Source organism: Clytia hemisphaerica, unplaced genomic scaffold, assembly GCF_902728285.1.
Source record: "Clytia hemisphaerica strain Z4C2 unplaced genomic scaffold, Clytia hemisphaerica genome assembly, whole genome shotgun sequence".
NCBI lineage: Eukaryota > Metazoa > Cnidaria > Hydrozoa > Leptothecata > Clytiidae > Clytia > Clytia hemisphaerica.
In genome coordinates, this window is record NW_027104031.1 from 312,758 (window position 1) to 334,654 (window position 21,897).

General features: G+C 33.9%; 2 protein-coding genes across 2 annotated transcripts in view; one reads left to right on the forward strand and one right to left on the reverse strand.

The window, feature by feature from the left end:
- Positions 1-528: 528 nt before the first annotated feature.
- On the reverse strand, positions 529-9,221 carry LOC136811685 (tetraspanin-6-like). The gene is made up of 7 exons (XM_067068313.1): positions 9,023-9,221; positions 5,658-5,849; positions 5,394-5,468; positions 3,914-3,982; positions 3,127-3,360; positions 2,517-2,600; positions 529-1,465 (listed from the first exon to the last, which is right to left on the reverse strand). Exons 1-7 carry the CDS (start codon positions 9,080-9,082, stop codon positions 1,397-1,399), a joined length of 783 nt encoding a protein of 260 aa, XP_066924414.1. The 5' UTR covers positions 9,083-9,221; the 3' UTR covers positions 529-1,396.
- Positions 9,222-10,606: 1,385 nt separating this feature from the next.
- The window catches only part of LOC136811686 (mediator of RNA polymerase II transcription subunit 12-like), a 29,869-nt gene continuing 18,578 nt past the window's right edge, over positions 10,607-21,897 (forward strand). Inside the window, exons 1-16 of the mRNA XM_067068314.1 lie at positions 10,607-10,872; positions 13,444-13,506; positions 13,685-13,729; positions 14,106-14,210; positions 14,514-14,597; positions 14,797-14,883; positions 15,326-15,401; positions 15,665-15,828; positions 16,095-16,208; positions 16,429-16,577; positions 16,975-17,236; positions 17,687-17,786; positions 18,040-18,164; positions 18,512-18,646; positions 18,991-19,093; positions 21,345-21,580. Coding sequence (XP_066924415.1) covers positions 10,777-10,872; positions 13,444-13,506; positions 13,685-13,729; positions 14,106-14,210; positions 14,514-14,597; positions 14,797-14,883; positions 15,326-15,401; positions 15,665-15,828; positions 16,095-16,208; positions 16,429-16,577; positions 16,975-17,236; positions 17,687-17,786; positions 18,040-18,164; positions 18,512-18,646; positions 18,991-19,093; positions 21,345-21,580 — 1,944 coding nt within the window. The 5' untranslated portion in view covers positions 10,607-10,776. The remainder of the gene's footprint in view (positions 10,873-13,443; positions 13,507-13,684; positions 13,730-14,105; positions 14,211-14,513; positions 14,598-14,796; positions 14,884-15,325; positions 15,402-15,664; positions 15,829-16,094; positions 16,209-16,428; positions 16,578-16,974; positions 17,237-17,686; positions 17,787-18,039; positions 18,165-18,511; positions 18,647-18,990; positions 19,094-21,344; positions 21,581-21,897) is intronic.

The following is a 21,897-nucleotide window of genomic DNA, read 5'->3' on the forward strand; positions in this document are numbered from 1 at the left end:
TCGTGCGGTGTCTAGTCTTCTTTTCATTGAACACTTAATGCTGCAATTTTCATTACCTCAATTATCAATGGTGCTTTGAATCTGTTTGCAGTCCTCAAGTTAGTTCCCTTAAGCTAAGCCTTTGGTCATATAATTTCCAAAAAAGTCATCTAACTAGCAAATAACTAAAAGTCAAAAAAATAATTGGTGGGTTTATTTGCCTTCGGATTTGCAGAATTTTATGAAAAAGGTTCAGGTAAACTTTATAACATACTACTTATATTTTGTAAGTCCAAAACATGGAAAAAGGAATTAAAATTCGAACATAACATCTATCGTCTCAAAGAAAGTTTCAGTTAAAAACATTACTTCTGTTTCGATAATATTATGGAAATAGGAACCATCGGAATCAGGAAATATCTAAAATCTCAAAAATTAAATCAGTAGCGAAGAGTGGCTCTTTGGAGCTGAAAACCTTTTCAATTTCGAGCCTAAAACGTTCTAGGGTGGCTATAGAAAATATACAAGTAAACTGATATCGCATGATAATGAATCATATAAATTAATTTTCTTTAAATCAAAACATAAGTATAACTATCCCCTAACAAAATATCTGACAAGTAAAAAAAAAAAAGGCAAAAAATTAAAATTTATGCGAATAATCTGATAAGATTTCCTACGACTGAGTCTGAGAGTTAAGAACACGTTGATCGGAGTTGTACCCGCAAAGAAGCCAAGCAGTATCAAATCTTTGCCTAACATGAAACGTAAGCGGCATCACAAGTGTCCGAGGAAAAAGTAGATGCATAACACCGCTATTGAGTAGTGCTACCATTACCGCTTGGCCGGGATTGAAAAACTACCTTTTTATAAGGTTTATATAAAGCTATAAGTGGGTAGGAGTTATCCTCAAAACTCTTGTTGTACATATTCGCAAAGATATTATTTTTTTGAACAAAACTGATAATTCCCAAATGTTAAAAATATAGAATAGCAACCATTTAGTATCCACATAAAATTCGTCAACAACAAACACACCTAAATAATGTCGAAAATCTAATTTCTACAATTATTGAAAATTTCAAATAAGATATGGTAATTTTTGTCAAAATAAAAATAGCAAGACTAAGCATTCAAAGATTCAAAACAAAAGACTTTTACAATTCCTACAATCTACAAGTTCACGTTTCAAGATTGAAATTCTATATCTTGAGAGAGCTTTCTACAAGATTATCAGTATTTCTCCCTTCCCACAGAAGAATTAAACCAAAATAAAATGGAGCGTGCAAATAGAAAATGGAAAAGAGAAACAAGAAGAGGGTACACAGACTAGAAGCTGATGAGAAATACTCAAAAGATATTCTAACCATCTCTATGAGCCCTATGAGTTTCCTTTGCAGCTATGAGATTTCAGAATCTACATTTGTTGGTAGCTATCGCTATTGAATTGTCTTGTCAATGCCCATGCGCATAAGATACCAAGAATCTAAAGGAGGAAGAAAATCATAAAAAATATGAAAACACTTTTGGGAAAGATGCCTTATGTTTTTAAAGTGTCGAAGAGACACTTTAAAAAACTTGATTTTCATTTCAGGCAATGCGATTTTTTCCATTTTTCCATAGAGAATGATATCGCTTTAGTTAAGACAAACTGTTTCCTAGCAGCGATACATCAGATCGTAAATATTTCCGTTTCCTGTATAGACTGGAATCATTTATAATGCGTGTAATACAGTAGTATAGGCATTATATGATAATACGATTATTGTTACGGAATTTAGTTTGTATAAACTAAAGTATAGACTAAAATTTATTCCCCCATTACTTTTTTCTTTATTTCATGTCTGAATTAGTCGTCTAGCTTGCTAGACTATTTCCTGCTCAACTTTTAATTTTCACGAGGCTAGAAAGAGGCTGCAAGTATGGAGAGGCAGCAGTTTTTCACTCTCCACTCTCAACTAAAGTCGTTTTCAGTTCTTTAGATTTGAAAATGATAAATCTCATCGGAAGCTCAAGAGGTAAAGCCCTCCTAAAGGGAATACATTTTTTTTAGAACAAATTCATATTCGTAAATACACCCACCACAGAACCCTAAAGCGTCAAAAAACCTGGGTTTGATTATCAGAGGGCCAAGACACGTCAAATATCTGAAGTCATTGCGGCGTAGATACGTTCACAGGTGCGTAGATATCGACGTAATTTCACCCTAGCCTACTCAGACCCAATCTGATTGATATGAATACAGGCATTAGATTCAAACTCATATTTACTGCATTAGGTATTTTGGTCGGTCTAGATTTTTGAAAGAGCCCCCCCAGCGGCTTTGGTAATTTCGTGATTTAGATTTTAAAGTGTGCGATTGCGTGAACGGAGGAACGAAGGTGATCAACGTGATCGTGATAGAAAGGAAATTTAACTCGTGATAAGGTGATTTGGAAATTCTTTTTGTGTGATTCGATTGCGTGATTTGAAAGGTGACTGGGAGCCTCTTGAAAATATCCGTGACAAGTGTGTTCAGAGATATGAATTTCGCTTACTTGGAAAACAGCAATACCAAGGGCGCATCCACCGACGATCAAAAAGTTCTTCTTGGTCTTTGTTAAGAGCTCGCTGTAACATCCCTATGTAAAACAAGTAAAAATGTTAGGGGTCAGGTATAGTATAAAATAAACCCTGCTTTACTACAGATACACAGGTCCCTTGAAAAAACTTTAAAAACCCATTGCTCAAAATATTTCACTTTATTCTTTTTAAAATTTGAACTTTTAAAAAATGGCTTCAAATTATATTATAACATTGTTTTTTTGTTTTTTCTGTAATTTACATAAAAGAAGCCAATATTGAGTAAAAGTAGACACTAATACCAAGGCCCATTTACAAGACATAAACTATCATCATGTTATATTTTTTACGCTACTTGGCCTCTTTCTCTCTCTTTTTTTGGTGACTTAAATCCGTGTTATTTTCCGTTTTAAAGCACGTTAGAATTTGCAAAGATTTTAGACTGCTGAAGTTGAAGTTCAGAAGTTAAAAACATAGTAGATCAATCATCATATAACACTCCCATTTTAGTGTATTTAAAAAATCAACGCAAGAATAAAAAAAGAGATCAAAGGGTAAATAATCAAGAAACAAGAGTCCACGTACATCAGTATAAAATCCAGTATCAGTTGTAGTATCAGTAATCACTTGATCATACTTGCATCCATCAGTAACCCCATCTTTACAACATGATTTTGGAACTTTGTAGTGAGTGACAGTGGTGGCATTTCCAACGGTGGCATTTCCAACAGTGGCGTTACCGCTCGCTGTGACGTAATCTTTGTATCCGTTTTCACCGCAGCACTTGATGACAGATCCTTGAACTTTGTCCATTGCTTCCTGTTTGTTATAGCAAAAATAGGTCTTTAAAGTTCGGCTTAGTAATAAGGACTGTGGAAAAAGAACTGAAGTTCCTTGACTAAAGCAAGGTCAGCTTGAGCACAAAGTGTATTGTTAGCTGTAACTATAACCGACGAACGTGCGCAACGCACTGGGCTCAACTTCAGTAGCCTGATTGTAGCAAAGCAAACCAGAAGATCAGTACCAAGGCCCCAAACAAATATTTTCGAAAAGTGAAAAAACTACCTCCAGATATTCACCCAAGCCAAATCCGACCATTTTTGAAGTCTCCAGGCTGCCTCAAAGTTTAAGCCTCGTTTTGGCTAAAAAACTCGTCTCTGGGCCCAAAAAATCAAAATGTTTGAAAAATGAAAAACACCCCAGATATTAGCTCAAAGAAAAAGTGTGCCAAATTTCAGCCAAATCCGACCGTTTTTGAATACTCCAATCTGCCCCAAAGTTTTCTTTAAGTTTTTAAGGTTAAGGGAAAATTCTAGCAAGACAACAAGCGAAGAGAAATCTTTCTGCTGTTTTTACATGAAAAGGACTGTACCTTTAAATCTTCGTCTTGATAATAATTCTTGACAGCATTATCCAAACCAGACTTCAATCCATTAGACAGCTATAAGATATTAAATAAAAAATGCTAGAATTCGAAAAAAAAACTATCAATACTTAAAAATCTCTTTTTGGGCAACTGATCGTTGCAAACCCTCGAAAAAAGTGAGTCGTCGCAATCAACACGTTGTTACGTAAATTATGGTTATCGAGATCATTTTTATACAAACAATTGAAAACTGACCGCTTTTATTCGGGAAAATGAGGCATTTTAGTTCCCAAGTTTTCCCAAACGCACATTTTGTAAAATTCTTCATGGTGACCTAAAATTAGAGGCTTGACCGCATTTCGTATTTTTTTATGCCGAATACGTGTGTTATGATGGTAGGGCATGACGAATAAGAATGATTAGGCGGAAGGGCATTAAAATGGATTAATGTCAAAGTAATCATTAACTTTGTTGCTTTATATTTGTGATTTTATCTGTTTGCATACTCAGCTTTCAATTAATTCTTATGTCTATTATCTTTTTTATAAGCACAATAATCGATTGTATACACTGAGCCATGAATCGTGTTACTCAGTAATTTATTATATCTTATGTCTATTTGCTTTTAAAATATGGTTATTAAAACACCTAAACACCAAATTGTCAAAAGAAAGGCAAACAAATAAGCCAATAACTTGGTTGTCAAGGCTTGTTTAAAAAAGGCCCTTCAGTAATAAATAACACTGTTTTAAATAAACACTGAGGTCAAAAGGATCCAAACTAGGGCAACGTGTAATCAAGTTCAAAGGTTGATATTCTGCCAGTCTATTTTTCTGCAGCTAAAATCCACTCATCTCATCAAGGGCCTCTTACAAACAATTACATAAGAGGTAAAGCGATACAATCAATATAACAAGACCCCTTTCCGAATTAAAGAACATGATGTGTTATAACATAATCAATTCAAAACAATATATTTCTGAAATTATGTGAAGCAATAATATTAAAGGCTCTGTTATAGTTCGTTTTTTTGGCAAGGTCATAAATAGATAGTCTTTAAAAAGTTCAACTTCTAAATTGAGACAATTCCCCTATTTACTACTTTAATGGGATAAACTTTCGCGGGGATTAAATTTCGCGGTTGGGCCTATCCGCGAAATTCAAAAATTTCGCGCGGTCCTAATTTCGCGGGTGGCACTATTGGGTGGCAATATTTTTATCATTTTGAGACTTTTACTGTCAAATCATGCATTTTGGTTGTTGAAATACACATTATTAGCGCTTCTTCGATGCCAGTAAACATTCAAATAGTATTTGTTTGACATATTTTGAGTTTTGTTTAGAAATGTTTCGCGGGTGAGGCCCTTGTAAATTTCCATTGGGACACCCAAACCCGCGAAATCTGCGAAATTTAATCCCCGCGAAAGTTTATCCCATTAAAGTATAAGAATTAAGCCTCCAAACATTACAATACTTTATACAATACCTTATTTCTCATGACATATCCAGTGATTCCACCTGCAATTTCGACTACTACCAAGATGACCAGCACAAACATATACTATAAAAAGAAAAGCAAAAAATTATCATCCTTTGAAACTCAGTGAAAATTCCAAACACTGTGGCCGTTATAAGCCAGAAAACTTGTAGCATTTCTTTCCATGTATCATGGGGGGGTCTCAAAAAACAGCCAGTGGGTGAAATGCTTAGAATTTTGCCTTGTGCTTTGTCAAATAATGATTTCTCTTACCAATTTGAGGGCCCAACCATGTTCTTTAACAGCAGCCCAACAGCCGATGAAGCCCACTAACACAATGAACACACCACATCCAATCATGATGTAAGGAGCCAAATTATAGTTGATGTCAGATGACAACTTGAGCATGTAGCTGAACGCATATTTAGACAAGATACCAAGGACTAATAAACCAAGACCAGTTAACTGAAAATAAAATGTCGAAAAAAGGTGATGAAAAGTAAGAATGAGAAAGGCTTTAAGTATTTTTTCTTGGATTTGAAATTCAATCACATTATTACATTGCTTATTAATGCATTTGAGGACATCACAAGATTAAAGTTCTGGTGCGTACTTGGAAATGACAGGAAAATCAATATTCATCAATGCTGTAGCTTAGTCAATATCATTTCATTTTAGGATTTCCTTTAATTTGGCTTTATTTTATGTGCTAAATAGATCGAATAATATTAGTTTTCAAAAGCCATTTTATAAATATTGGTTTACCAAAATTCTTCATTTTTTAATACGTCATTAGTAGTAAACTTTGAGAGAAAAGTTTCTCATAATGAGATTTTCATTTCCTTATTTCCCATAATAAGGTTTGCATTCTTTTAAAATGATAATGTCAGAGTCTCAATCAGACATAGCAAAAGGTTATCATTGAATTTTATCATAACAAACAAATTAGTTCTGAAAGGACCATAATCAATGCATAAGAGAAATTCCTATTTTTGCATTATAACTAAAATCTAAAAGGGAAGAAGTTAGTTCAGATAAAGGGTATATACAAAAGGGACTATTCATGCTGTTTAGATTTTCTTTTGTGAGCATCCTTCAAAATAATATTCAAAACAATTCTCTAATATTGAGAAAACTTTTGAGAAAAATGATTAAAGGAGGAGAGAAAACAGATTAAACATCCTATCAAGCCATCATAAATTAATATCCCAAGGTATCTCTTTTCTTCCTTTCTAATTTTTTAATAAAAAATCTGTATTGTAACAAGTTCCTTTTATATATATTCCTTTATTAGATGGGTTTCTATTTTGTTCCAACTGAGAGAGAAGTGATTATTAAATGATGAATCGAAACTCTTTTTTTTGTGCTTTGAAAACCAATGATTTTACACATATCAAAATTTCATTGGTTGTTCAAAAATATTCTAGCTATCTAATATCAACTTCAAAAATTGAAAACATCAAAACGGTGCTGTTTTCCCTTTTATTGCTACATACAGCCATATAGTGGAATTGTCTATAATACCTGAAAATAAAACATCTTTGTCAAACTAAAGCCAATATTAATCTTATTAAAGAGAACTCAGCAACAACAAAATTCTTGATTAGACTATTAAAACTTTTTAAAAATTACCCTTCCAACAATTTTTTTCAAATTTATCAACTCACAGGAGACTTAATTATGTCACACATCAATTCAAACTAAGGCAGTTACAATTTTAATGTAGTTTGTTATTGACAGAATAATGTTTAGCCTCGCTTCATCTCAAGACCTCAGCCAGTAACCAGTCAGGGCTTCCTTAGTCTTTTGATATTATTTATTTTAGATAGAAAATAACCATAGATGTGATTGGGTGTACGGCCATCACAAAATATTTTTCATGAAAATTTACTGTATTTTAACGCTAATAAATCTAGAAAGGTAACAATTATGATCTAAGGTAGAATAAACTCAACATTGAAAAGGGTTTTTTTTAGTGCTGAATACAATGATCGGGATTTTCTTTTAATTTAATTTTTATATTTATCAACAATCATCCCATTGCCCTACATCATGTTGTGAAGACTTTTGCTTGAAATCAAAACCAAAATATATAGCTAGAGACCGTCGGGCACCTATGTGCAAAAAAGTGAAAGGAAGTCCTGACTGGCTAGTACAAATCGGATAAATTAGCATTGTAATTATTTATTCAATAGACCACAGAGTTTCTAGATTTTTGCATACAATATACGGAAAAAATCTGGGACGGGTGAAATATTGCCATATTATACGAGAAAATGTCTGATAAGTTGTTTATCGGTGACACAAAAAATGCACTTTTTTTTTTGTGTTGGAAAAAAGCACAGGGCACTTTTGTAGCAGAGTGATGTTAGATTATCTCTATTGCTACAATGTAACACCATCTTTTCGTCAATTTATATCTTTACATGTAAAATACAAGATATATTGTACTCTTTTCAACCAATCAGACTGCAGATATTTTTTGGATTGCCGATAAATATTTGTAAAGGCTTAACCTTTTAAATTTTTATAACAATCTTTATTACTGCCAACTGCTCTAACTTGGGACGATTGGTCGAAACATGGGACTGGTTGATATCTGGCCTGTATTTTCACTTTCTTTTAAGTCTCATTGACAACAAATTTGTTTTGATAACTTATACTTTCTGTCATGTTGGTTTTCATTCAAAATGACCGGATGCCGATTTAGATAATTAGAGAACGCCCGCCACCTAACTGCCCATCGCCCGATATGGGATTAACAAATAAAGAGTGTAACTTGCTGCGCAAGTGACGTCAAACACTCCATCGTTTTGCGTTCCACTACAGATTTTTTTCATATTTCGATTTAAAAGGCTACTCGGTGCGAAAGAGAAATTGTGTATTTTTTAATACGCCATTCATAAACTCAAATCAAATGACTTTGGAGGTTCGGTGAAATGGTGGCCGAATTGCCATCCCATGTTTTGTCAGATATATACCGTAACTTGGCCTAATGTCGACATCCCTTCTCTGATTCCAACACCCTTTTTATCACCTGAAATTGATAGAAAGGTTAAAAATGTTTTTCTTTGCTTAGTGGTCAGAGAGGAATAATCCTTTTTCAATCAGTGATTCAAGCTTTCATATTTATTCCTGTCTCTAAAGAAGGGTGTCGAAATTAGACGAGGGATTAGACCAACTTACGGTACTCCCAAGTTAGAGCAGTTGTTGGAGGTAAATATTTGCGAAAGTAATTCCATAATGAATTTATGCACATATATGTGAAGAAGTTCAAAGAATTTCTGTCCAACTATCTTCTTTCAGGAGCTTTGGATTGCAGAAATAGAAATAGGAATTCTTTAGTGTTTTATTGCGCACCACCGGATGCACCGGATTGATTCAAGAACCTGTCTGGTTTTTCTCATTTTGCGTCCGGTGTTGGGCGTGTCAGCAAACTCCATCCAGTGCAGTGGCATGTCCCTATTGTCCAATTCTATTTGATAGAATTTGATGCTAACAGGCTAATGGCTCACTACCTAATAGTTAGACCATTTTTTTGTTTCACAAAATACCTATCCTAATTAATATGGGACATATAGCATCAGGCTCAAAAGATCACTCAAAAATAGGCGAATGAATATAAAAATGAATCTTACCCAAAAAACAAAGTTGAAGATAAGGAATAAACCTTTAGTGCAAGACGTTACGATAGCCATGTTTATAATAATTTAACGTTTGAACAGACTGAGCAAGAAAATAAAATCTTTTTGTTTAAAGATTTATGTTTGCTTTCCAGCTAGTATATTTTTCTTTAAAATTCACTGGCTTCTCTTTCCTCGAAAGTTTTTGTAGAATGAAATCTTTTAAAATCACGAGTTTTTATTACTATTGTTGTATGACGTAATAAATCGCCTACTTGACCAATCAAGTAAAAGAATTTCCTTACTAACCTAGTCTACCTCAATCTCATTTTCAATCTGAAAAATTTTAAAATGACTATAGATGCTGCTTTCTAAATAGAGAAGGTGTTCGGAGATCTTATCTGGCACCCGATGTAGAAATTTTCTTCCGACACGCTAAAGCTCTGAAGGTCGGGAAAATTTTCAACATCTGGAAGAAATACATTACGGAATTTCGCCTGACCGCGTAATTTTCTAGAAAAATGGGTCCGAGTGCAATTTGGACAGGGAAGGTGTCATGGCCGACAAAATTTGGGTCAGAAAAAACTTCAAAAGGTTTCACGAAATAAATTCAAATACAAAACTTTTTGGAGAAGGAATCATGCAAAATATTATCATTCTTTTCACAAGGAGGGCATGTAGAAATACTCAAATAAGTATTTTTCCTTCTTTAAACTGATCACAGAAGCAAAAACAAAATAGAAATAACATTGTACACAAAAAAGCCTGAAAGAAGAGAAAAGTCATAATCAGCATCTATACTAACACTAAAAGAAAAACTAAAGCTATAGAAAATGAATACTAACCCTCAATGAACACTTTTGTGAAGTTTAATAAAGATTTTATCCAAAGAACTTCAGTTCTAACTGAAGTCGGTTTGTCGGTTGTCGGCCTGTCACCAGTCCAGTGGACAACAGTTATATTTGGAGGACGGCCTAAGATAGATAACAACATGAAAGTTAATGATAAAAGCCTAAGCCCATAGGAACATACCTGCTTTAGTTTCTTTGGTCTTTGAATGGTATAAAATTTGAGAAAGTGCAGAAAAAATCAGCCATCAAAACAAACAAAAACAAAAGTTATGATTATCAACTTTTCTGTGGTAGAAACACATTTTTTGGGTTGGTGCACATACAGAAATTACACTGGATACTAAAAATAATATTCAGGGAGTGACAAGTACAGTTAAACTACAAAAAAATCCATCAAAAGAAACCAAAAACAACCATAACAGCACACATTTTTTGAAAATTACATCAGCCATGTTGTTTGTAATTTTTGCCGACATACTCATGACGTGGTAACTAACGACAGTGATTTGATGGTCTTTTTGAGGCGCCAGATCTCAAAGAAACAATTTTTGAGCGTTCAGCACGGCCCCGAAAATGAGGGCTAAACTTATGTCGGCACATCAATGGATGACTACTATTTCTCTCCGATGGTATATTGGCCCGCTCCTTTAGAGCTTTAGCGTGGGCGGCCGCCAATACGCCATCGGAATATCAGATAATCGGAGATCAGGCTATCCTATCGCCGCTGCGCCTATTTTTGTGACGGGCGTAAAAGCAAAATCGTTCTCCAGGACTGAGGACGCCAGACATACAGACAGACAAGACACATTTTCATCACCTGCAAAAATGGAATTTTTTAGCTTTTTCTAATATATTCGTTCAGTATTTTGTTTTACTACAAAGAAGATTTGCTCTTAATGAATTCATTCCAAGAGAAAAATGGCCACAACACTGATGGATGTTCACAGTCGTCCATTGAAAAGACAAAAACTTGGAATTCCTGATCTTTATCCACAGTCCCAAAAACAGGAAGAGGTATTGTATCAGTAATGGGCCTTTCCAGAATTTGTCTGTAACAGGGGGGCGGACAACACAGGATTTCCGAGGGCAAAAGTTGAAAGGTGAGAGAAGAAAATGTATGAATTTCCAAGGCAATTAATTGAATTAAAAAAGGCAAAAAAGAGTGGAATTTCCGATCCATATTGCAAAAGTATATACATGGATTTTTATCGGAATTGCCGACCACCACTGGAAAAGAAAAATTATTTCCGAGGCTAGAAAAAATTAAAAAATGCACGTCGTTCGACGGGGGGTAACAAAAATTTTCTGGAATGGCCCAATTTATATTCCAATTAGATTTTCTATCTAAGAACTGTTGATGCCAGCTTATGAGCGGCTAGTTTGAAACACGGGTCACGTGTCACGGGTCCGGGTCACAGGGCACAGGTCCAGGTCACAGGGCACAGGGAGGACTCTGTCGACGCACCGGACTGTCCGGTGTATTTGTCGGGTGGCAAAAAGTATCCTTTCGCTACACCGGACGCAATAAGTCCGGTGTCAGTTCGGTGTTGCATACAGGGAATTTTGGACGTCAGACATTTATGAAACAAAAAATTAAGAAACACCGGACGCACCGGACTGGTCTTGTCCGGTGTTTTGATTGTCCAGTGGGAAAAAATATCCTTCTCCGACACACCGGACATCTGACTTCCTTAAGTCCGGTGTAGAAATTGTCCGGTGGTAAAAAAAAATCTCATTTTACACCAGACTTTCGCGTGTCCGGTGTTCGTTAAGTCCGCAGGGTCCTGGCACAGGTTACGGGGCACGGGTCACAGCACGGGGTGACGGGGCAGCTCAGATCAAATTAGTTCAAACAGAAAATGTTTTAAAAACACTAAAAATTATCGAAAAAATCAATCTCAAGGTATTTTATCCACGTATGACTATTTAAAATGTTAAAACCTAACCACGTGCTTTCCACGTGCTTTCGAAGTTTGCGTCGTGTATAATGCAGACCAGAAAACATCGCAACATATTACATACATACAATAAGCTTATATTATCAATAATACACTTTTAGTGTTATATGCATGTTATATGTTATACGTAAAGTAATATACATATTACAATTCCCATCGCCTGAAAAGCGGCCTTTCTCAAGAAAATGATAGTACGGCTATTGTTAAATCATATCTCATTATATCCCCTCCATCACCTTGAGTATGAATATAATTTTAATGGATAATAACGTAGAAATGATGGTATTTTATAAATGTGTTAATATTTTCCACCTACCATTATGAATTTTTAATAAAAATGACGTAATTATACTCATATCTCTAAAACCACTATCTTGCAGCATTTAATCGTTTTAAAACATATCAATCTATATCCAGTCACATGATCAGCATCCTATTGAGTATGAAAAAACATTTTGCTGTAAATTGGTTCAGAGGCCTTATATTTCATGATTTTGACAATATTTTTTTAGTAGTATTAGTACTATTATATGTGTTATGTAGTACGTGTTATGAATTATACGTCATGATATCGTTATATTTTTTCCGGTCTGTAAATTGTATGCCCCATGCCCCGTGCCGCGTGAGCCGTACCCCATGCCCTGTAACTCGTGCCCCGTGACCCGTGTTTAAAACTAGCCAGCTTATGATGAAAGGGAAATAAACAATTTTATTTTGCCTGCTTTTTTAGCAGAACTTTTTTGATGAACAAACTTTAATAAAATAGGTACTTTTCCTGGGAATTTCACCTGATTATACTGGGCCATTACAGAATATATATAATGTCTGTAAAATTTTTCACCAAAATTTGAAATTTCTAAGGAGAGAGAAGAAAATGTATGAATTTCCAAGGCAATTGAATTAAAAAAGGCAAAAAATAGTGGAATTTCCGATGCATTTTGCAGAAGTACATGGATTTTCATCAGAATTTCCAACCACCACTGAAAAAGAAAAATTATTTCTGAGGCTAGAAAAAAATTAAAAATGCACGTCGTCCGACTTGGGGAACACAACGACCTTATACACATTTTCTAGGCTGTTGCTGGTTTTAAATCAGCATTTTTCAAACTCCAAATGCGATATGTTTTATTTTAAGCTCTTCTACATTTTTAGTTTGTATCAAGAACTATTGTATACTGTACCACTGAATTAACTTGCCAGTTTCAACTTTTTAAAATTAAGGCTCAAAATAGTGATTCAAAATAGATTTTGAAAACTTAAAATTTCTTTTGCCAATGGGTTTAACTAAAGAATAAAAGAGCAAAATTTTGCTGATTTTTAAGAAAATGATGAGTAAGTGATTTAAAGAAAGAGTCAGATGTCAAGTTGGCAATAAAAATGATCAAAAGGTTTCAATATGAAAAAGAATTGTAAAACTAACTATGCCTAACTTTTAACTTTCAGTTTTATTTCAAAATTGTCTTAGTCTCAAACATAATTATGACTATCCTCATAGATATATGTTTGAAATATATATTAAAGTTTATACTTTTATACTAAAAAAAACAACTCCTGAAAATCATAAAATAGTTACTTTCTCATCGTTTTGGTCAAGATTTTCAGTTTGAGATTTTTCTTCATATTCCAGGATGATTTGAGTGAGGCAAATGTTAAAAGAGGATTCAATTACAAGCCAGCTGTTAACAATGAGGTATATAATTTCCTTTTGAATTGAAGAAATTTTCACGTCTCTTTAATTTTTCAAACTGATTTTGTATTGGTTGTCAATTTATGAATCGTGTTTGATGAAGGCCATCCATCTAACAAAGTATATCTTTGAATTCAAGAAATATTTTCTTGATTATGAATTGAATTTTTTTACATTTTAGTATGGTACAGCAAGAGATACTGCATTTTCAATCCATCTGTCTAAGGTTTGTCAAAAATATATTTCCAACCTTTTGCAATTAATGGCTACCCTGATTTTTCAAATCTTAGAAAATGAAAAAACATTTTTAACCAAAAAACGCAAAAAAATAATTGTATTTAGTATAATTTATGTTTGTTTAAATATGAACCATTTTTAATTGTTTTAGTTCCTTTTTATCTTAATTGATTTAAATTAAGCTTGAAATACAGTCGGATATTGGATATTTTCAAATTGCTCCTTGTCTTACCAAAAAATAGTAATTTTTAAGCTGAAGCAACACTGAACGAACATTTGATCAAACCCACTTGAAATGAGTCAATTTAATCATCACCAATAACTGAATATATTTTCTTAATTCTTCCTGCTTTTAATTTTTATAGTATGTCAACCAGTTTAACAAAATATTGTACCAGAAACAAAAAGTCAATACCTTACAAGATAACAAGAAGAAAGTTCAAGTCAACGTGAAAGAAACATTTTGGCATGTAAGTCATCAAGAAATCTCTGTAGTTGTATTTGAGCGCTTATGTTGTGTAAAGTATTTCCTTAACTCACATTCTCGATGTCCTTTCAGAATGGTATTTTTTTCCAACCTCAACGAAAAGTCATTCAAACTGCCAACCCTTACTTAGCCCTTTATGACTTTCAGGCAAAAGCTCTGTTTATGATCTTTCTAAAGAAGCATTGATTTATGCCATTGCTGCAAACCTGATGAATGGACCTCTAGCGATTTTTCAATACCTTTATAATTTCTTAGGCATACTTTTCTAGTACCACATAATCTTCAGGTTACAGGGAAATCAAAGGGTCAGGTTACCAAATGGATGCAAGATTTGGCAAGTAATAAACCTTTGAGTCAACTAGGAAAGAAGGTATCTAATTTATATATTTCCATAAAAAGTGTTTCATTTACAGAAATAAGTTTTCAATCTATTTAACTCTGACAGGCATTTTTTTGGAAAAGCGACATCCTGTCCACATTCTTGGCTATTAAGAAATTTACTAATGAAATTTAAACTCACTACAACTATGCTTCTTTTTATTCAATGTTTCAAATTCATTGTTATTCAGATCCCGTTTTTCAACAAAAAAGAAGAAATCCCAACTTGCCTGGCATCAAATAATGTTTCCCTATACAGGGCAACGTGGTTTCTAAAGGTACTACCTTTGTGAGGGATGATTTGCTTTCATGCAAGACATCTTTTGTTCAACAAACTTCAGACCCTCAACATAAATTTTTATCCACTAAGCCCTCCTAAGCGCTCTTCAACCTTTTGTTGTACACTGATTCAAGTTTACCTTTCAAAATAACTTATTAATTAATTTTACTGTTGAATTTATTCTTGGATTTGAAAGGTTAGTGGTTTAGTTTAAGCTCAAATACTTTTTTTTTCGAATTATATAGAAAAAAAAGATATAAAATGCTTCTGCATAAAAAGTATATTCGTTGCCTTGCTTGCCATATTGTAATGTATGGCAACTTTTTTTTTTCATTCCCACACATTTTAAATCTTCACAGGTTGAAAACAATTGATATTGTATTCTATAGACTGCCACTCCTCAGGCATAATAGATAATAATTTTTATCTTAATTTTTCAGATGATCAATGCAGCATATCAAAGTAGCATTGCTGAAAGTAAAACCAAGAAGAGACAGAGCTTCGACTCTCACAGTGGTACTTTGTTATTTTCAAAAAATTTGGATTATTCTGAAGTAATAATTCTTTTTGAAATATAGATGCTTTTAAAATTTCAGTCTTTGAGGATATTTCATTTTTTAGTTTTTTTTATTCTGAACCACTTATTACTTTCATTTTTCCCTTCTGAGATATTCAAAAAACTTTAAAATTAGACTTGTTTTCACCTTTCCAGATCAATTTTCAACCAAAAAACCTAACACTGAAAATCCTTGTAATTGATTGTTTCTTTTCTTGTACAGAATGGACCAACACTTTTTTAAAGTTCATGCGGGAGCAGTTACTGAAATTATCAGAATATTACGGAAGACCATACACAAGTTTGAACCAAAGATCACCCATGGAAATAGAAAATGCTACCTCTTATTGGAACTATGCTGTTCAGTTGACAGAATGTTTAATGCGAGTAATGAAACCTTTCAGATAAATGTCGCTGGAAATTTTTTAGATATGTTTTAATCTGTTAATTTTTCTTGATTCATTCCTTCAACGCTATTAAAACAAAATGATGTGTTTTTCTTACATTGAATTCAACATCAAATTGTTTCGAAATAGAATAAACCACATTTTTTTCTTCAAACTATTTTTCAACCTTTTAAGTTTTTTTTTGTCAAAGTTTTTCAAAAGATACACTTCATTAATGAAATGTTTTTTCTTTCAAATATTTTTCAGCAAATTCTTCTTGACAAACATGAGTTCCTGGCACAAATCATTGATTTGATTGACAAACAAAAATTCAACCATGATGAAGCTCTTCTGAAACATGTTTTACCTTTAGTGTTGCAGGTACTTATCTTTCCTCTCGATTCAGTTGGATCAGTAAGCATTGTTTTTATGGTCTTTAATAAGATAGAAATTTTTTATCTTAATTCTAAAAGCATACCTTTTTGGACACTACCAGGCAGGAAATCTAAGCTAAACAGCTGGAACTTTCCAAATATCTTTCACTGCAACCCCTTTGTGCTTCAATTACAATACCAAATTCAATACTTTTCTTTTTTCATAGCATTTGGACTCAATTCTTCAAAGTCAAATATTATCAAGATCTCTTGCAAACAATGCTATTAAGAAGTTGAACGCTTTGAATGCGTCAGCAGAAAGCATGCAAAAGGAGGAAGCTGAAAATGATCTCAAATTAAACACAGAACGTTCCTTGTAAGTGAATCGTAAAAGAGTTGATCGCAATAATCTTTAGTAAACCATGTGAAAGTGCCAACTAATTTAGTGTAATCTTTCAATCAGAGGCCGCGGCTCCACTTTGAAAGTGATAGGGCCATGATATACTGACGAAGTAGGCGCCACTATGGTTGGCGCCGACGGGCGAAAATTTTTGAATTTTAGCCCTTTTAGATTGCCTAAAACAGGTTTGTTTCATCGTTATTAAACAAAATTTGGCTTGATTAGTAAAATATTCTTTTTACTTTGAAAAAATGTGGTCGGGCCAAGGCCCGGATGATTTGCTTTAATCCATGCAAAAAATTTTACATTCCCAACTGCGAAAAAACGGTTTTTCTAAATGATTTTTTGGATTCCACTTTATTTTTCATTACAGCCCATTACAGCCGATGTTTACAGAGTTTAAAGAATGTCAACAGCATGCATCTCTGGTCACCATTTTGTCGGGTATCGTGCAAGCGATCACATTGCGTTGTCCAGCAGCTCTCATCTGGAGCATCACCAAGGTTAATGCATCTAGTAATGACCCAAACAAGAATCAAGTTTTGGGCTCACCATTAGACAAATTACCATGTCCACCCAGTGAGTTAATCATTGGCTCCAATGAAGATGAAGCAGATAAAAACGATTCTGAAGAGGTGCGCCTACGTCTTTTAGTTTAATTTATGATAATGTGGTAACAAGTGCAATTAATTCAAAATGATGAAAATAATTCTAAACAAATATTTCACGAGTACACTTTTCAAATTTAAGGAGTTATCATCTGATTACAAACTACTCACACGATGGACTTAACTCTCATTTTCCTTTTTTGCTCTTTTCGAAATTAGATTAACACATTCTACAAAAAAGAGCTAAAGGAAAGCAACATCGAACTTTCTTTAAATCTTTAATCTCGCAAACTATTAGCGTCCCTACGAGAGTGTGACTGACGATCTATATTATTTTACTCCACATTGTACTCTATATTTTGCACTCTTTTTCTTTTAATGTTTTCACTTTGGCTGTTATTCTTGCCAATGCAATGGTGTGGTTACATACTACAATGACATGTAGATTTATAATCAATTTGCACTGTGTAATTTCAGATTATGAACGCACTCAAAGAGAAAGAGATGGAAATCCGCCAAAGAAGTATTGCGGTGGAAAATAGATGGCTTTGTCCTGAAAATCAAAGTACCAAGAAAGGTACAAAACGAGAAGGAAAATTCCCTCTCTTTGTTTCTCAAAAAAAAAGCATCTGCCAATCGGTAGTGTGAAAAATCCGTTCACAGACTTGCACCACAATGGACTTTGTTCGAATCTCCAACACTTCCAGGCAACGTGTTAAGCAAACATGACTCTCTGATAAAGTTGAACGTTAAGTGAAAGTTAACGTTATCATCAGCAATAATTGTAAAAATTCACTTTCTAAAATCGAGTTTTTGATTTTAACTTTCAGCTGATGAGAATTATTTCCTATTGGACTTTTTGGATCAAATGGACTTCACAAAATGTGATGGAAAGTTCAAAAGTGACGTCATTTACGATTTGATTTTCAAGGATAAAAATGTTTCTGATTATGATGTAAGTTTGTTTTGTTTCCATTTTCTTGGCACATTAGCATCATTTTAGAAGGTGTTTATTCTCATATTGTCTATGTGATTTCTATATTGAATTATTACAAAAAGTTAAGAGACAAGTCACCCCTTTTTATATACGACTTTTAGGGAGCTGGAGGGACTGGAGCCACGTACCAAATTTTAACTTTTGATCTAGTTGCTCTTTTTGAATGAAATTCAGAATACAAGATCATTTCATAAAAAGTTTTGAAATAAAAAAATAGATGTGAAAAAATCAGAAAACAAGTCACGTATACCATATATGTTTTGTTTCAAACTGATACAATAACTTTTTCTATTTCAAAACTTCAGGAACAAGTAGCAATAGACAAGCAAAGTATTTTACTACTTTGTCAATGGGCGACATCAAGGAAACGGCATGGTCAACATAGAGCAATAGTTTGTGCGGATGTCATCAAAAAGAGAAACAAATATCTTCTTGAATTGGTAAGGATTTTTTTATCTCTCAGCAGATTTTGATACTCTAAGGGTCATGACTTAATAGAGGATCTGACAATCTTGTTTGGAATTTAGAGCTATATCTACATCGGCTGAAAATGCACCCAAAAAGCGATTATTAATTGATGAAATTATATACAAAAGAGAGACCCCTTTTTGGCTTTCAGGATATGATTGTTGTTAATTCTTGTATTACGACAATTGTATGGTTAGACCCCTTTCCCAGTCACATATTGAAGATATATACTTAACCACCATATACTTTAAAGAAGCCCATAAAAAGAATATTTTCTAAAACAGATTGAAAAAACATTCTTCATTTCCTGTTCCAGCAATCTGGTGAGTCTATGACGGAGGAGGAGGTTGAGATGACATCAAACTATCCTTTTCAACAGCTTCTTTTTCAATTCCTTGACGAAGCAGCACCGACACCAGGTATTATTTGAATCTTGTAATAATTATACAGTGGAGATGATTAACCTTAACCATAAATCACATGTCTGGTTCCTCCGATATTACCAATGCCTTATAAACCAATCTCAATAACGCGAAATTTCCTTAATAGTCGGGACTAACTCTCAGGATACGTAGGATCTTTTGTGGAAGTCTGGGAAGTTTGCTTTCCACGTGTTTTTGTTATGGATACTCCACTATATATCTTTTTAGTAAAATCGAATAATTTCAATACGATCAGTGCTAATTCACGATCTTACTTTTGTATTCAAAATTCTAAAAGAAATTAGAAGCTATTTGAAAAAAAAGGAATATCTTCAAAAGTCATAAAATGATATGAATGGTTTCTTCGCACTCCTAATTGGGAGGTTTACAAAAAATTCGTTTCTGTTATCCCTGCTATTGTTTCAATTTTTAACGATTTGGCTTGTAACTATCTCTCAGACGAAAAGCGTTGTTTCACATCTATATATTAATAGTGGTGGTCTGTATGTCGTTTTGTCGTCTTTCTTTCTTTCTGTCTGTGCTACTTTCGTTTTCGCACGCAATGTTTTTGTTCTTCCAAAAGATGACTTTTATTTTGTTCTTGCTCCACAAATGTGTTAAATCAGATTCGCGCCGTTTTAAAAAGACTTTGTTTTGATTGATAGATTAGACTTTTTCTTTTTTTTTCATTCTTTTCTTTTGTTTTATGTTTTCGAATGTAATTAACGACCTTATTTGATTTGAGACGAATTCTTTTCAAAACAAAAGAAATCTTTTAAACAGAATCTGTTAAAGACAAGAATCACATAACAAGTACATTCAAAAGGCGGTAAAAATTAGAATTCTTTCTTCGTAAAAAGGGACCTTTAAACATTTATGTCGATAATTATTTTGCTGTAAAAGGTCGTGTTCAGACATGAAAGTTTAAGTTTAAGCATTAAGGCGTAAGTAGTACTAAGTTGATATGGGAATTAAGAAATGCAACGACTTAATTGCTATTTCATCTTTTAGATGGATTACATAAGAGAGGAAAAAGGAATCCCCTTTTGGATGTTTGAGTGAGGCTTCGTTTTTGATAGAGGAGATCGCAAACAGTTTTGTTGCGGAGTATTGGAATCTTCATACTTCGATCCATGATATTCTCATTAAAAGCCCATTAGCTGCCTAAATTGCTAGAGACGCTCCGAGTGTCTCTAAGTCATAAATTTCACGTTCTCCTTTCATAATTCACAAAAGGAGCATGCTTTTCACTTGCAAACTCTGATTTCGTCTATTCAGAAAACTGTGATAATATCGTAAAAACTTTTTTTTTAAACCAGAGGGTGATTCCTTTTTATTATGAGGAGTCTGCAGTTAAATACAAAAAGGAATATAAAAGAAACATGTAGACTTAATTACTTTAAACCTTGGTCTGAACACGACCAATCTAAGTCATTGTTGAATTTGAAAAATTATTGAAGTTATGACGAAGTTATTTTATAAAAAGCAACATAAAATTGCGCTATCTATCACGCTTTTTTGTCTGCGTGTCCTACCTGCCTTCCGGGGGGACTATGGTTGCGAGCTGACGAGAATTTTAAATCACTTTTTGGAACTAATTTGGCCAAATTTCTATCTTTCTGGGGGCAAAAAGTTGAAATTTTCCTATTTTTCCAATTCTTAGTGGGACTGAAGTCCTGAAGTTTGATTTTCCGATCTTTCAAACTGCCATGTTTCAAAAAAGGCACCCTTAAGGCCGGCACATACCCATACCCATACCCTTCTCTTGCCTAAATACCCCCTCCCCCGGGCTACCTTTTTTTCCACGAATCGCGTGTCATGTCTATTATTTCACTCCGCTTATCTTGACATCAAAGTTTTCCTAAACATCAAGAACTACGGCAAATATAACGCGAGCGAAGCGAGAAAAAAAATCTAATTGCAGAGCCGTCTCAGACGTCGCTGATCGCCGGTATGGTGTAATTTGGGAATGACCCCTTTCTGTTTTCTGATCATTTTTCAAAATATGGTTAAAAGATACGTCACCCGGGAGGGATAGAGTCAAACTTTGAAGAGAATTCTTCCCTTTAATTTTGATTTCATCGTGTTTAAGCCACCTTCCCAACATCTCAAAGGACTTTAAATGCGTTCAGCAAACAGCTAAACCGGCGTGCGACGCCGGGTACCGGCTAGTTTAACAAATTTAGTAAAAATATTTAGTTGGTGATCGATGTTTATATTATAACCTTTCGAAAATATTTTTTCATAGAATCAATTGACGTCAACCAAGATGCACAATTCCAATCACTGATTATCTTTTTCGGTGAACTTATCAATAGTAATACATTCAGTCATGATCAATATTTATGCACGTTGATTGCAAGGAACGATCTTTCATCATCTGTCCTCAAGAAGTTGGATTTTATGTTCCCTTCCACTGATGATGGTGCTGGTGGAAACGTATCCTCTAGTTCTGGATCTACCAGCTCCAATAAGAAGGCTAAGGTACCATTAAGCTCCAATAAGAAGGCTCTTTAGCCTTTAACCATTAATTTTCGAGCGCCTTTTGATAACTATTACCATTCAGTAGTGAGTTGGCTAGTTTTTGATGCCAATATTATGACCTCCTCCAATACTGTTATCAAAAATTTGAAACGACAGTAAACTTTCGCTTATTCGAACTTCTATTCTGCGAATCTTTCTTTAATTAGAAATTATTCCTAGTCCCCTTCAAGGAGAAACCCTCTTAAAATACTTTCTATAATTTGAATCTCTCTGTTACTCGAAAAAATAAGATTCCCCTTTCGAGTTCGAATTAGCGA